General features: G+C 39.7%; 1 protein-coding gene across 1 annotated transcript; it reads left to right on the top strand.

The window, feature by feature from the left end:
- Positions 1–2,550: 2,550 nt before the first annotated feature.
- On the top strand, positions 2,551–15,563 carry LOC117288971 (EGF-like repeat and discoidin I-like domain-containing protein 3). Its single transcript, XM_033769850.1, has 8 exons — positions 2,551–2,614; positions 4,518–4,667; positions 7,375–7,488; positions 8,464–8,577; positions 9,804–9,917; positions 11,566–11,691; positions 14,143–14,339; positions 15,396–15,563. Exons 1-8 carry the CDS (start codon positions 2,551–2,553, stop codon positions 15,534–15,536), a joined length of 1,020 nt encoding a protein of 339 aa, XP_033625741.1. The 3' UTR covers positions 15,537–15,563.
- The last annotated feature ends 1,180 nt before the right edge of the window (positions 15,564–16,743 follow it).

Genomic DNA, 16,743 nt, shown 5'->3' on the forward strand with positions numbered 1-16,743 from the left:
TGTGTCATAACAAATATCACTTTTCTTGTGTGTGGTAAACTAAAAGGAAATTAATAAAGCTTCCACAAAAATCTAAGAGTTATGAAAGTAGAAGCTGGACAGGTTTTGAGATGTGCCACCTTTCATTATATCAAAATTGATAAGAATTTGACACTGCAATCTGCATAAAATATAAGATTTTATGTTTTCTTCCATTGAGATGTGTACAAATCGTGCCTGCAGCAGGAAGTCAAGGCTCTGTGGCTCTTTCGTAAACATTTGATGTCACAGGTCACATCGTCTAAACAAGCATGTTAGTTGCTAATTACAATAGTTTCCCATCATATAAATGATGAAGAACCTTGAGAGGCTGAATTGATAAGGCATTTATTCCCGCTTGCGAAAATGCTTGGAAAACGCACTAAGGAAAATTAACTCATATTATCTATGTAACATTTAAAAATGAGCTTAAAAGGTTCAACTAAATATAAATTAAACTGCCCCATAGTTATTGTTTGACATTAGCTAATGGGTTGAACTTGTTTCGACCTTTTTAGAAGAGTCTTCCTTGAAGGGTTAGTGAAGCACACATACAAAGGTATTCTAGTGTATCCGCAGCAGTGGAAATATAAAATGGGGAGGGGGGGGGGGGCATGAAGCACACAGAAGTATAAATCATGACCTGTAATTCCGTCTATAGTATTACATTTGGTTAAATTGCTTAAATTTGGTCTTAATGTAAATATCATATTATTACAGTGAGGTGGCGCCACAGTTACACGAAGTGCGAATAGGCTTAAAGCCACGTGACCCGGGTTCAATTACCCGCGTGTGTTTCTATTTTTCTTTTGCTTATAGACGCCAGTGAATTATATAATATAGTGAGTAGTATTTAAAACCAGCTTAAACACCAACGGTGCACTGGACAGTTTAATTGCGGGTGATCCAGAGCTGGGACATCCGGTTCGAATCTTATTCCTGTACCAAACCAGACTTTGAGTACCCTGAATGCATGGTCTTCACTCCGACTAACTTTCGGCACAAATTTACTTCAATTTTATTAAGCCTTACGATTTGTATACTATATATAGTTGACGCTACTCGGGCCGAACTCGGCTCGAGACGTTGTGACCATGGGTTTGTCCAATGTTAGAAATTCGTCTCTGCCATCCAGGCCGATCCTGGTCAGCTTGAATAGCTTGATCTTATTGTAGGCCGATGGCGTTGAGGTCGTCTATGAGCTGTGATATGTAGGTGCAGCGGAGGCTTCCACCTTGTCGAAAGGGTTCAGATGTCTGGTTTCGTGGATTTACGAAAGTAGCGAGAGGTAGCGAGAGGCACCTCAGGTCTCCGAAGAGCATGGCCGATCGTGTTCTGAACGACTTTTTTTAGACACAACTTCATTGTAATTTTTCACCTTTTGGGTCAAATTTTATGAAAATGGTGGATTCAAGTCTTGAGATTGATTCAACTTTGGTCCCAATTGGATAAAAACGATAGACTTACTCCTCGAGTTTTCTTATTAGGTTTCGGCCCAAATCTGTTAAAAATGCTGAATTTACCCCGTTTATTTTTCACTCTGTAGGTAGGTAAAATCCAATAAATATGCTGAAATTACCAATCAGGATTGATCAACTCGGCCCAAATTGGAATACAATGTCGGACTAGCCCCTTAAATGTTCGGTTTTAATTTGATGAAAACGCGGGACTTACCTCTTGTGATTGTTTAATTTTTTGGTCCACATTGGATACAAAAGTTAGATTGAACTCTTGTGTTTTTCATAGTTTTTCGGCCTAAACTTGATTTAAATGCTTTTTTACCCCTTGTGATTGTTCAAAAATTGTCCCAAGTTGGATACAAATGCTGGAGTCAGTTCAAAATTTATAAAGTTGCTGGACTTAGTCGTTTTTTTTTCTCGCCCCAAATAGGGTGAAAATGGTGGACCTTCTCCTTGTGTTTGTCTTATTTTTCGGCCCAAATTTAATATGATGGACTTACCCCTTTGTGATCTATGAATGTTTGGCCCAAAGTTGATAAAAATGCTGGAATTACCCCCTTGTGATCTTCAAACTTTACGCCCACTTTGGATAAAATGCTGGACTTACCCCATGTAATTTTACTTTTAAATTTTAGGTTCAAGTTTAATATAAATGCTTGACTTACCCCTTTTGTTTTTCTAAATTTGTGGTAAAAAAATTGTAAAAATGCTGCTTTATGCTTTAGGTCACGTTGTTTACAAATAGTACAAAGAAACTGCTTTCTAATAATAACACCTAGTCAATGACAAATTGTCCAAAGGTTTGTGAAAACAATATGCCATAAAGTTACCAGTTATTGTAAATACATGCGCACACGTATGCACACATAATTATTCGCGATGTGCGACGTCCCTTCTGGGCCACCATACAAACAGAGAGACGTTTGTACCTCACAGTTAACAGCCGGTCCACCGTCAAAACTACTCAGCTTCCAAAGTCAGTACTTTACCTATAATCATTTAACTGGAAGACTTGCCGAATCATCTACCCGAAGTAGTCAGTTGGGTCTAACGTGGTCTACCTAAGAGCACCATGGCCATCCTCGGTGACAACAGCGACCTGATCATGTATATGATGTGGATATCAATCGGCATCGGTAAGTTTGATATTCATTATAATTTTTTTTTGTTTTCTAAAAGGGGAAATTTGTGACATGTTTAAAGATAAAATTATTGGTGCTTACCCGTTCAGTGACGCTGTGTCTCTAGACTTGTAGTAATTTGGAAAGAGTATCGTCAAGTGACGCTGTAAATCTTGACTTGATAAATGATAAAACGATTTCAAGTATATCTTTGCGCTGGACTTTTTACACTTTCGTTATATTAACTGGGAAGTGGTGGACACTATTGGTAATTACTCAAAATAATTATTGGCATAAAATCTTTCTTGGTGACGAGTAATGGGGAGAGGTTGATGGTATAAAACATTGTGAGAAACGGCTCCCTCTGAAGTGCCATAGTTTTTGAGAAAGAAGTAATTTTCGGCAAATTTGATTTCGAGACCTCAAATTTAGAACTTGAGGTCTCGAAATCAACTATCTAAACGCACACAACTTCGGGTGACACGGGTTATTTTTCTTTCATTATTATTATCTCGCAGTTTCGATGACCGATTGAGCTAAAATTTTCACAGGTTTGTTATTTTATGCATATGTTGAGATAAACCAATTTTGAATGCTAGTCTTTAACAATTACCAATAGTGTCCTCTGCCTTATGACCTTTATGCGACCAAATTGGTCGACCGTGAACGGGTTTTATCGAGATTGAGATGTTTTTGTAGTATCCTTTAGCGGGCAATAAACTGTTGTCAGAAGTCTGTTTCGCTTCATCTTCAGTTGAATATATAGGTGGATTCATTGTACCGGGTAAATGTGTTGAACCTGTTTTGTTTTTTGGGGTTTTTTTCCCCCGAAAAATATGTGGGTGGTTTCGCAACAAACGTTTGTGCAATGGGGGACATAGCCGTGTGCTTGTCTTTGTTTTTGAGTCTCCTAGTCTGTGTGTATCCGTTGTTGGATTGTATAATAAAATGTAATTCAATTTGATCATCAAAGGTTTCTTGTAATTCGCAAGGATTTCAAGAAGTAAAACAAAACTGTATAAGATAGCATCAACAATGGAGGATAAAAACAAGAAAGAAATTATTTGATCATTTTACATTGCTTTTGGGAGTATAGTTAACTTCAAAACAAGGAATGTGAGACATGCTTTGTAGATATCAAGGCACTTTTTTTATCCAGATATGAGGTACGATTTCTGGACCTCAAATTCTAAATCTGAGGTCTCGAAATCAAATTCATTGAAAATGACTTCTTTCTCGAAAACAATGTTACTTCAGAGGGAGCCGTTTCTCACAATATTTTATACTATCAAGACCTCCCCATACTCGTTACCAAGTAAGTTGATATGCTAATAATTATTTTGAGTTATAACCAATAGTGCCCACTGCCTTTAAGCTAACAACACGCGGCAGCTATCCAAATTCAGTTCATCATTGAATCGATTATGGTAAAATTTTGTTACTCAAATTTTGTTACTGACAAACTCCCGGCACAAATCCTCATCATTTGTTTTAAACTTGAACCTCCAATCACTGACTCCTTGTCAGACAAAAACACCAACAACAAACACCAACGAATAAACACCAACAAAACACCATCTTTTTGAGAAAGAAGTAATTTTCCACGAATTTGATTTAGAGACCTCAGAATTAGATATTGAGGTATCGAAATCAAGCATCTGAAAGCACACAACTTCGTGTAGCAAGGGTGTGTTTTCTGTCATGATTATCTCGCAACTTCGACGAACAATTACGAAAATTTCTTAGTTTTTGTATGCATAATGTTGAGACAAATACCAAAGGTGTGCAGTGTCTTTAAAACATATATTTGTTGGTGTTCCACAAAAAAAAGTTACACTAGGGAAACCTCAATTTACTCATGTCATGTCAGGTTAACAGATTGTCTACACTAATTTTCGTTTTCATGTGTGTATTTTAGCAAACATCTACATCGTTGAGAGCCGTCAGATGTCGTCTTATTACGGTCCAGTACCCGAGCCGGATCCCGGTCAGCCCTATAACAAATACCACTGGGTGAAATCAGCCATGGAGAAGCTTCAAAGCGGATGCCCACTGAACACAAAGGGAGGTACTGACCCGGCATTTATGTTTTTACTATTGTACCTAGACAGCAACCATTTTGTTGTTGATTAATTAAAACAGAGCATTATGCAATGATAAGAAATAACGGAATCGACACGAGGTGTACCGACTGACAAACCCACGATGACAAACATGTACTTTGATGTCTGGCTCCCAACCCCTCCTAAGCTAACGGCGAGACCCGCACGCTTGGAGTTCATAGCGCCTGGGATTACACCTCCAGCCCCCCCCCCCCCCCCCCCCCACGAGACACGGCATGTGCGGTACGGTATATATGCCCGAGGCTTACGTTCTGATTGCTCCGCGCCGTGGGGCCATATAAAAAGCTTCCGTTACACGGACTCTTTGAATGCGAATCTTACGTTAGATTTTTCACCATTATTTACATTTTGTCGCGATAATTTGAATACATGATCTTTTTCGTCAATTATTCGTTAATAATTTTGTAAAAAAAAGATTTCAATTTGATTAAGTAAGTTACTTTTAGACGGCTGGAAGTAAAACTAACCCGGAAGGTCACGTGATTGTTTGTACCACTTTTTGGTTAGAACAATCACGCGACCTGCGGTTTTGCCTTAAAATGCTCAAAAACGGCTAAATGTGATGATTTTTTTTAAAGGACTGTTCTTCTTCATTCCTGGAAGACCGTTGAAGTCATATCTTAGTCTATTTTGTAGCCCAAATAGCCCAGTTCGGCCGGTGTGTCCCTTTACTTGAAATTAATAATTTTGCGTCAGTCAACAACGTACGTTCTTGCCACTGGTAATGGGAACGTTGATTAAGAAATAATGTCATTTTTTTCTCATTGTCATTGAAAAAACTTTAAGTACCAACATGTATTTCTTCTTCAAAATCATACCCGAAAGGATTTTCTCATTCTCTGTTGTTTTCCCAACTTTTATCAACGTCTTACCGCAAATTCTGAGAATTACACAAAAACGAAAAAAAACACAAGAAGGAAAACAGATAAATTCATGACTGTACCTTATTATAAATTTAGTATATAGTACGATTTACCATGGATGTCGGCATTAAAGACACTAGACACCATTGGTAATTGTCAGGACCAGTCTTCTCACTTGCTGTATCTCAACATATGCATAAAATAACAAACCTGTGAAAATTTGAGCTCAATCGGTCGTCGAAGTTGTGAGATAACATTATGAAAGAAAAAACACCTTTGTCACACGAAGTTGTGTGCGTTGATGGGGCCGATTTCACAAAGCAATACAATTCATCGCAAGACAAATTTTAAGTTTCACCATAGTGATTTGTATTGTGACATCATGTTTTACTTAGCAACTACGATTGATTTGAATAGCAGTAACGATCAATCTTAGATCTTTGTGAAATCTTTGTGTAATTGGTAATTACTCAAAATATTTATCATCATAAAACCTTTCTTGATTACAAGTAATGGGGAGAGATGGATGGTATAAAACATTGTGAGAAACAGCTCCCTCTGAAGTGACGTAGTTTTCGAGAAAGAAGTAATTTTCAACGAATTTGATTTCGAGACCTCAAGTTTAGAATTTGAGGTCTCGAAATCAAGCATCAGAAAACACACAACTTCATGTGACAAGGGTGTTTTTCCTTTCATTATTATCTTACAAATTCGACGACCGATTGAACTCAAATTTTCACAGGTTTGTTGTTGTATGAGTATGTTGAGATACACCAACTGTGAAGACTAGTCTTTGACAATTACCAATAGTGTCCCCTGTCTCAATAAGCCAAACTCCGAGCCGTCAAACCGCCTTTGTTTAAAGACTTGAGAGATCGCCTATAATACCACGAGGCCGGTGTCGAATGCAATTATGTCCTCTATGCAATACTAACCGGAGAACATTATTGCATATGCAATAATGTCCGCCGGACGGTTTGCATTATGCTATCGTGTCCGCCCGGACTCTGCTGCATAATGCAATTGTGTCCGCCAGGACACAATTGTCCTTGTAGAAACCTTCAAAACCTTCCTTGCAGTAAACTAAACCCACTTGGTCGACGGAGCACGTCTTTTTTTACAAGCTAACTAAGTACATGTCATGAATGACATTGGAAACAGTTCGGCCGTTGGGTATTCGCTGCAATCATAAAATACGTAAATATTCATGCTGCATTACGTAGGTTCGATGCATACATTTCAGTCATGTACATGTCCCCTGGACGGTTTTTGCATAGGCCACGGACACGAATGCATATGCAAAAGTTTCCGGACTGGAAAGTTAAACTTGTTTTCGTTAGAGAGGGTGATACTCTTTGAAATACCATTCACTCAAACAAAATCTATTTTTTAATGTTTGGGGCAAACAATCTGACATAGCATCTTTAATGTTGACAGTTTTACCTGTACCTGTTCTGGCGTGTACAAAGGTGACACCTGCTCATCAGGTAAAAAGTTTAGTTATAGGATTATCTACAATGAATAATTTGAAGTATTAAATGGACACGTTGCTGTTTCATCTGCTTTTCATTTGAGAGTTTCTTACATTTTTTTTCATTTTTTTTGTTTACGCTATTTAAACGGTCCGACTTGTTTCTCGATTTGATGACATTGAATATTATTGTGCCTTTGTTGTCTAAGATGTTGATGGTTGTAGCCCCAATCCATGTCTGAATGGACTAAAAAGGTTGTTTTTGTTGAGGAAATAACACTATAAATCTGTTTGTATACACTTTCTTTGTTATCTTAGATATCGATGACTGTAGCTCCAATCCATGTCTGAACGGAGGCAACTGCGTGGATGGCGTGAACCGATTTACGTGTACGTGTGCTCCAGGCTACGAGGGGAGTACCTGTGAAACAAGTGAGTACCAGGGTTAATCCGTACTTTGTTGACTTTGAAATCGTTCGTGTCGAAGAAATAAGACTATTTTCAGGGATTTTGGAAATTGAAGACCTTCGGGCTACCGTTTTTTGTCAATTTTTTTTTTTAAATTCTAGGCATTTATGTCCCTGGCTTTTGTTTTGTTTATGTTTGTTTGTTGTATGTGTTTTTATGCCGAATAAAATGATGGCAATAACTAGTAACCTTTCATTGAGTGTCATTTTACACTGTCTGAACGGAGGTAAGTAGGAACGTGCCGCGTGAGCATGGAGGAAGGAAGGAAGAAAAACAGTTTAAACGACCCGCAAAACCGCAGAGTAACAACAGAATACCCTGACAATGCCCCTATCTGACCAGTGGAAAAAGCTAGGGGACCTCCAGCTGGACAGCCGATTAACGAGCGGTTTGAGATCTCTTTGTACAGAACCCGTGGTACTGCCACTCTGCACCGTTGCCGTCGTGTAAAGTTGAATCATTGGAGACAAGAATTGTGAATATGCACGTTTTCGTTTACCGTTTGTGGTGTTAACATGGAAATATCATAGCATGTGCGACTTTCCTGTCACTAGCGGTGGTTCAAAATTTGGGTATTAGCAAACGAGGGTGGTTGGTATTCAATTGTGTGTTTCGATTTGGTGGGCGAAAGTGTACAAATTTTATCAGGTCTCAAAAAACAGTTTTGTTTCTTTATTACATCCATACGACATACGACACCATAGTTGAGTGAGGAACCAAGTGCGCAAGCGCAAACTCACTGACGTCAGGTCGCCCATTGTTTGTATAAGGTATGTGGGTGATTACGAGGTGTCGTTAAGCGACCGCGGTACCACGGGTCGGTCTCCTTCTCTTCCTTCCTCCATGGTGTGAGTACCAGGTTGAGACATTTTTCTTGACTTGTGAGTTGTTTTTGTAGAATAAATAAAGCAACCTTTAACAAGTTACATTTTGCGTTAGATATTGATGAGTGTAACTCCAATCCATGTCTGAACGGAGGTAACTGCGTGGATGGTGTGAACCGATTTAAGTGTACGTGTGCTCCAGGCTACAAGGGGAGGACCTGCCAGAAAAGTGAGTACCGGGGCTTGTCCATACTGTAACACAAAAACCCCGTGTTAATAACAGTATCGAGCAATAAAACACACTAAAAACCAGTGTTACTGTTTGACTTTCTGACCGTTGTATTCCAGACATCTCTTCGTTAAGAATAGACAACAAGAAAACATGTCTAGGCGAGCGGGTTTCCCAATCTTTTAGCAGGGGGTCCGATCAGCAAATAGCCCCACCGCGGAGCTGTGCTGGCGCCCTCTACTGGCTTCCTCTGATGACTCTGCTTGACCCAAAGCAGTAAACACACGGGACCGGTTCCGCTAGGGAGACGCTTCCTTCAGAAAAAAAGCAAAGATAACTAGGAATCAACAAGAAAACTAAAAGGCTTGGCTCTATGATCTGGTGCTCCGTCAATGAGGTGACCTCTGCGTATGCGCTTGTTGAAACAGCTGCTCCATCCAGAAACTATTGTGGGGCATCGGTCGGGCATTGTACGGGTTGGGGTGCCCATGAGAGCGTCCGATGTAAGATTTCCACGTGTAGATAGGGTAGGGGCTGCTCCGTGCAGGTTGACAGATTAAACAGCGGCTACAGGATAATCTCAATGTTTTAACTTTTACCCTTTTTGGGCCAAACAGACATCGTACATACCGATTTATAACCATTTTACGCTTAAAATTTGCATTTGGTAATAAATAATTCAAGTAAAAAATGCACCTCTCCGCGCGGCTTTTTCAGTCGAGAGTCAAAAACGGCTTATCTATAATGACCCATTGACGTCAGTGGCGATTTTCCCTAATTGGGTTTGAGCACAGTTCTCCATGCTTTGGCAAACTGAGGGCGCTATTTCCCACATCAAATAGCCACCAATGACATCACGATTCGTATGTTGCGCGGGTTTGTTTGACCTCACATTTTTCAGAATTTCGGCTTGGAGTGTTTCGGGAAAAAAAAACATGTTAACCGTGTTTTAACGTGAGGTACGAGACTCGTTATTTATTTCTGTTTCCTGTGGACTGCATCTATTACAAAAACGTTACAACTATAATAATTCTGAGCATCCTGTAGCTGTTGTTTAAACAAAGAGATCAGTGATTAAAAATAAGCCATACTCTGTCTTGCGAACCTTGACATGCTGCAAGTGAGTATCCTTGTCTATCCATTATACTTGTCCACTGAGAAGCTGGTTTTGTTAATAAATAAATGAACTCCTTTACCTCCATTTATACACGTTCTTTCTATTTTAGTTATCGAATTCTGCAGCCCTAATCCGTGTCTAAACGGCGGATCCTGCATTGATTATGTTACCAGTTTTACCTGTAACTGTACTGGCAACTACAAAGGTGACACCTGCTCATCAGGTAAACAATTAGTTTTAGGATTATTTACAATGAATTGAAGTCAATCAATCAATCAATGTACATTTATTTTCCATGTCGACAATAACAACTAATTCTATTTCATAACATTCGTACAAGTCTTCAGAGGGATTGCATTCCTTCCTACGTGATGGCATGTGGATCACACAATACATTCAAAGGTTGTATTGCTATTCAAATAAGTCCATGGGGCGACGAGGTCCATCTTTTCTGAGGTCATATATTTTTTTGATCAAACAGTATTGGGAGGGTTCAAAACCCAGCAGCGGGCGGGACCCTCTTCGACTTGTACTTCATTATTATTCATAGAATTACAATTATATTTCGTTCATTCATATAATTTTTAAAGCATACAGTAGAACACAAAATAATATCAATGAGTATTGAAGGGGCACGTTGCCTTTTTAGTGACTACGCAAAAATGGCCGACCGTGTTAGATCGCAAAATCCGCTATTTGTGACGGTATTAATGTCAATGTACAGTTTACAATGCTGTGTGATGCCTCTGCGCCAGGGTTAATAGCGCAAGAGAAAACATAGTTTGAGTTCAGTCTGCTTATGAGTTAACAAAAATAGTTATTACGAGCTTTTTTAACCGGGAACCATTTTACGTCCTAAAACAATTGAACACAATCATAATCTCTGACGACTGACTGATTTAGCCTTTAACCCTAATCAATCTGAAGCAGAGTCTGCATAATTCGCCATGTCATGACATGCGTTTAAAATAAATCCGTAATTCTCGATATCGAGATTGATATTGTTTTAATGTTTTCTCAAAAAGTAAAGCATTTCCAGGGATAATATTTCAAGAGAAGTATTTCACCATTACCTTCTGTAAACCCTGTAAGTTTTTTGTAGTCCTGTAAACCACTTTGTTGTGCTAGCGCAGGCAAACGCTTTATAGTGGTAATGATGGTGATCAAACACCTGTATCTCATTCTGCATGGTTGACATTCAAGATGGTTTGCCAGGGGGAGTGCTGTCTGTGATTAAAGCGCTGGGCACATCGGTAGTTGTCAAAAACCAGTCTTCTCACATCTCAACATATGCACAAAATAACAAACCTGTGAAAATTTGAGTTCAATTGGTCGTCGAAGTTGCGAGATATTACTATGAAAGAAAAAACATCCTTGTCATACGAAGTTGTGTGCTTTCAGGTGCTTGATTTCGAGACCTCAAAATCTAATTCTTAGGTCTCGAAATCAATTAGTTGAAAAAGAATTCTTCCTCGAAAACTATACGTCACTTCAGAGGGAGGCGTTTCTCACAATGTTTTATACTATCAACCTCTCCTCATTGCTCATTACCAAATAAGGTGTTATGCTAATATTATTTGTTTTGAGTACTAACTACCAATAGTGTCTACCTTTAATTTAACAGTATATTGGGGATATACTTTGTAGATATCAAGACATTTTTCTATCCAGAAATGAGATACACTATCAATGCCTTTTATCGAATCATGATGTAATAACAAGTGTTTTGTTACCAGATTTTGTTGATTTCAATATTGCTGGCCTTTACAACCTTTCCCTTCCGGCAACCTTTCTGTTTTTTGTTGATAGCATGTTTATTTGGTCAAGGAAGCTATCTTACTATAACTAATCGCTTTTTCATTCTAATGTAGTTTGTCCAAAGGAACTTCAGAAACCTTTTGGCATGAAGAGCGGAGAAATTCCAGATGACAATATCATTGCATCGACGGTCGACAGCAATTTCACTAAAGCTAGCAATGCAAGACTTGACTTCCAAGGTACAGTTCCTATTACAACAGAAAAGAGAAGTAGAGAGTGGAAGCACCTAATTTTTAATAAAAACAAAATAATATCGTTTTTGTAACGCACGTATCTACCAAACAGGGTACTCAAGGTGCTGAGTTTATACAAACTTTCAGAGAGATAGGTCATTGCCCTGTAATAATTTACAAGGTGCTAGGCGCATACAGCAGCCACAGTCAGGAACACCGGGGCGAACCCCTTCCGTTTTCGATAAGTGCACTGGGATCTTTTATACATGCATTTACACAACACATGGAACCAACGGCTTTACATCCCATCCGAAGGACCAAGCAATGGTTAAGTGTCTTGCTGAAGGACACTTAGTGTCACGCATTACAACTTTTGCAAGTTTGGCTGAAAAACATCTCGTACAGTGATGTCTTAAGCCCTTTTTGGATTGGACTTTCTTTGGGTAAACTAACCGAGCCAATGGGTAACTTATCCTATTTAAGTCCAATGCGAATAGCCCAGGAAGTTGTCCTCCCAAGTATAACTTACCCGACCCGAATGAGTAGTTTAACCGGGCCAAAGGTGTGCCAAGGAAGATTGACCAGGTTAGTTTAACCGAGCCAGAAAGTCCAATGCGGACGCGACGACTCGGTTAAATCCCGCATCCGTCCGTGATCCGAAGAAGATGACATGTTTTGTCATGGAGGAGTAAGATTTTCGTTGCAGGAATGCAACTCTTAATCTGAAAAACGCGGAATCATTTTTGTCCGTACACGAGTTTATAAGTTCGAAGAAATTACTCCAAAACCAGTCGCCTTTTGACAGAGAAGTAGCTGTATATTGTGACTTATAACACCCCTTACAAGTATTCTGCCTGCTCATTGGTTTAGAGCGCGTCACATGACATGTCTTAGTTTTGCTAGACGACGGCCGTGTGATAGTGCGTCGGTTTGCCGTGCGCTAGTCCGAAGACTAGCACATGGCGTGCAGTACCCAGACGTCCGTTGCGTGTACGAGGATGATAAATTAATAGTCTGTAATCATTTCTGATTACATGACACTACATGCAGCACAGTAAAAGTTTTTGCAATCTGTATTCGCGTCGTCCATGGATTGTAGCATTCAGGTCTGTAACTTAATAATAATAGTACAGTATTTAGAAATGTTTGGGGTGTTAATTATAAAACAAATATTGACTGCTTTTACTCGTGCAATGGTTAAAACTATGACTCCCTCGGTGATCCCCGTAGCGTTCTATTTTCCCTCGGCTTCGCCTCGGGAAAATAGAACGCTCCAGGGATCACCTCGGGAGTCATAGTTTTAACCATAGCACTCGACTCGAAGCAGTCAATATTTGTATAATATCTTGATGCCATAGAGTTATATATAATATATAAGAACTAGAGGGCGCACTGGCCTATATACGCGCTCCGGCATGTGCGCAGGCGGCCATTTTCTAAGTTGACAAAACTGGCATCTCACAGCGTGTGTTTGTGCGGCCATTTTGTAAGTTGAACAAACAGCTTTGTGTGAGCGTTCAAAATAAGAAAAACTCAAACGTGTATTTCATATTCAACGCGCGTGCAGAATGACGCGCTTGTCATCTTGCGGTCCCGTGACGTTTGTGCACGAAGCACCACTCGTGCGCCCTCTAGTTCTCATATATAACTTTATAACACCCCTTCCTTTGATTCTATCTGTGGATTGGCCGAGAGCGTGTCACATGGTGTTGTGTGTTTTTACTCTTGTACATGTTCACCGACCAAAGTAACTACTCAATGGACTATTCAATGATAGCCTAGCAACCGATGTACTAGTGCATGGATACCCTGGTACCCAGTCTACATTGACTACCATTGATTTAAACGAGCTGCTTGACAACCTCGAACCCGGTGTATGAACAACATAATTATGTGCATTTGAAATACGGTTTAGAGAACGAACGTAACAGCAGTAGTCTGGTACCCTCTTATTTTGTTAAAACTCGGTGTTTCAACGCACGATTGATTGTTTTTTGGCGATTCTACCAAGAACATGGTGGACAATGAGCCCCGTCCGCGATTTGTTTTACTTACTGAAGATGAATTACGAGATTTTATAGCTCAGCAGATTCAAAGAACACTAAAAGCAGCATAAAATACGTCGAAAGAATTGTTCAACAGTACTGTTCTGTACGCAACACAACGTTGGAGATAGTGGATCACATGAATAAAGGTGCTGTGTGAATAAATTTGTATTAAAGTATACAGATAGAATCAAAGGAAGGGGTGTTATAAAACAAATATTGACTGCTTTGTCTCGTGGCATAGTAAAACTAGTCACTCTCGGTGATCCCCGGAGCAGCCTATCTTCCCTCGGCTTCGCCTCGGGAAGATAGGCTGCTCTGGGGATCACCTCGAGTGACTAGTTTTACTATGCCACTCGAAGCAGTCAATATTTGTATACTATGCTTGATGCTCATCTCTTTCAATATCAAGGTGGGTGGTGCGCATCAGATTCCGACCGGACTCCATGGATACAAGTCAACCTTAACGTTAAGGTGTACATCAGTACTCTGATAATACAGGGATTCAGTGACAACCACTATGTTGAAACTTACAGCATTAAGTACGGCGACTCTACATCATCTTTGACATACTGGAGAACTGGCACTACAACTGGATCCATTCGAGTGGTTAGTACCGCGACGTATAAATACCGATTACGAATATGTTGCACACGTATCATGTCATAATATGGATCCCAGCGGATTTTAAAGAATTACATAAATCATGAATATGCCAGCACACAAGAGGTCACGCCCTGGTCGAAGTGCTCATTAAACCCAAGTCCCTTGCTCATTAAATTGGTGTATAAAGACAGCCCGTCAGGATCCTATTGGAGAAAATTGCAATCGAAGCACCATGCATTTTGCGACTTTTGAAAACTTTGCGTTTTAGACATCTCAGGTTAGCTGTTATGGAAAGACCTTTAACGTCGATGTTAAAGACCTGCTTGAACGAAAATGTCAAGTCGTGAACTTTGATGAATTTCACTTAAAATGTTTTCGAGTCATATGATTATAAATAGACTTCATTACTTGTGTAAAAAAAACAATCATTTCGAATGCCCTTATCCAGCTCTTTTCTGGGAGATTTGCGAAAAGCCCCGTTACGTAATCACTCTCTAAACGTCATAGTTGGGAGTTCCAATTTGTAAAGCCGCTTTGTTGCAGCGTGGAGGTATAACTATGGGTGCGTTCGTTTAGGTGCCCTGGGTCTACCACGGTGTGTGGCGGGTTTTTTTTCCAGGACGAACGTGGGTAATTATCTGCACACGTTCGTCCTAGAAAGAAAAAACGCCACACGACGGGGTCGACCCAGGGAAGCTAAACGAACGCACCCAAAGTAAACTCCCAGACATGACGTCAGCGGCATTGTCCTTTGACGTGCGCAGTCAACGGCAGAAGTGTTTTTAGTTTTTCAAAACCTTTACGTTGGGGCCTGATTTTTTAATCGATAATTACGAAAAATTCAGAAGTGTACACAGATAAAAAATAACATTAAAATGGTGAACAAGTGCATTATAAACAAGTTAAAATACCATTTCCGTTGAAAACATTCCGCCCATGTAGCTGTTTAAAAGAGAACCATGATAGTCCAACAAGGTGGGCTAGACAAACATCATGATTAATTTGGGCAATATTGGTATCGTTTTGTATTAATTTATGACTTGGTATCATTATTGACAGATGTACGGTAATACTGATGGCGATGCTCACAAGACACAGACGTTCTGGCCTGTGTTGCACGCACAGTATCTGCGCATCAATGCAAAATCATGTGCAATGTCCCGATGCTGTATGCGCTTTGAGGTGAAAGGATGTCGGTAAAGTAAGTAGGTGTTTAAAGACACTGGACACTATTGGTAATTGTCAAAGACCAGTATTCTTACTTGGTGTATCTCAACATATGCATAAAATAACAAACCTGTGAAAATTTGAGCTCAATCGGTCATCAAACTTGCGAGATAACAATGAAAGAAAAAACACCCTTGTCACACGAAGTTGTGTGCGTTTAGATGGTTGATTTCGAGACCTCAAGTTCTAAATCTGAGGTCTCGAAATCAAATTGGTGGAAAATTACTTCTTTCACAATAACTATGGCACTTCAGAGGGTGCCGGTTCTCACAATGGTTTATACCATCAACCGCTCCCATATTCGTCACCAAGAAAGGTTGTATGATAATAATTATTTTGAGTAATTACCAATAGTGTCCACTGCCTTCAAATGAATGAAATAACGACCGATCGACTCCATTGAAATAAGTATTCAAGCTAACAAAACAGGGGTTTTTGTGACCTACTTTCTTACACAACAGACACCGTCATGGATTTGAAGATTATATTTAAATTGGTGATAACAAATAATTAGGGAGGGACATCCATGGTCAACATAACGGTCAACTTAGCCCTCAATTTGTGTAACACCGACTCTGATATTAACTACAAGTTCCAACTATGGTGAGTCGTGGGTTTGTTACGCCAATATTTACCCCCTAAAATTACAACTCACGACCAGGGCTCAATTTCATAGAGCTGCTACGCACAACAATTTGCTTAGCATGACATTTTTGCCTTGATAAAAACGGGATTACCAACCAAATTTCCACGTGATTTTCAGGATAAGCAAACAACAGCTGAATTCCAGTAACAAGCAATATGCAACAAATGAAAATTTGATTGGTAATCCTGTTTTTAGGAAAGAAGAAATTTCATGCTAAGCAAATTTTGGGGCTTAGCAGCTCTATGAAATTGGGCCCTGTGTTTGAAGTCATGATATTGTCGCTTATGATTACAGCACTAGCTAGGACCTGTACCCCTATAGACCGGCAGCCAAGAGCACTTTGGTTAAAGGAACGAGGTACCAATATTTGAGTACACGAACGTTTAGTGGATAACCTGACATAGTCAGAATGGGTGTCTGCCGGGGACCCCCCGCTACGTGTAGCGCATGGACCCCCAACAAAGAGGCAAAATAACGGGCTGGATCAAACATTCTAGGTACCACATGAAACCAAGTGGAAATGGTCATTACCAT

The sequence above is a fragment of the Asterias rubens genome, chromosome 4 (assembly GCF_902459465.1).
Source record: "Asterias rubens chromosome 4, eAstRub1.3, whole genome shotgun sequence".
Classification (NCBI taxonomy): domain Eukaryota; kingdom Metazoa; phylum Echinodermata; class Asteroidea; order Forcipulatida; family Asteriidae; genus Asterias; species Asterias rubens.

Bases quoted from the DNA above. Each gene is read 5' to 3' on its own strand.
- LOC117288971 (XM_033769850.1), top strand. From the start codon at position 2,551: ATGGCCATCCTCGGTGACAACAGCGACCTGATCATGTATATGATGTGG. The intron at 2,615-4,517 runs GTAAGTTTGATA...TGTGTATTTTAG, and splicing joins GTGGATATCAATCGGCATCG to CAAACATCTACATCGTTGAG. The intron at 14,340-15,395 runs GTTAGTACCGCG...CATTATTGACAG, and splicing joins CAACTGGATCCATTCGAGTG to ATGTACGGTAATACTGATGG.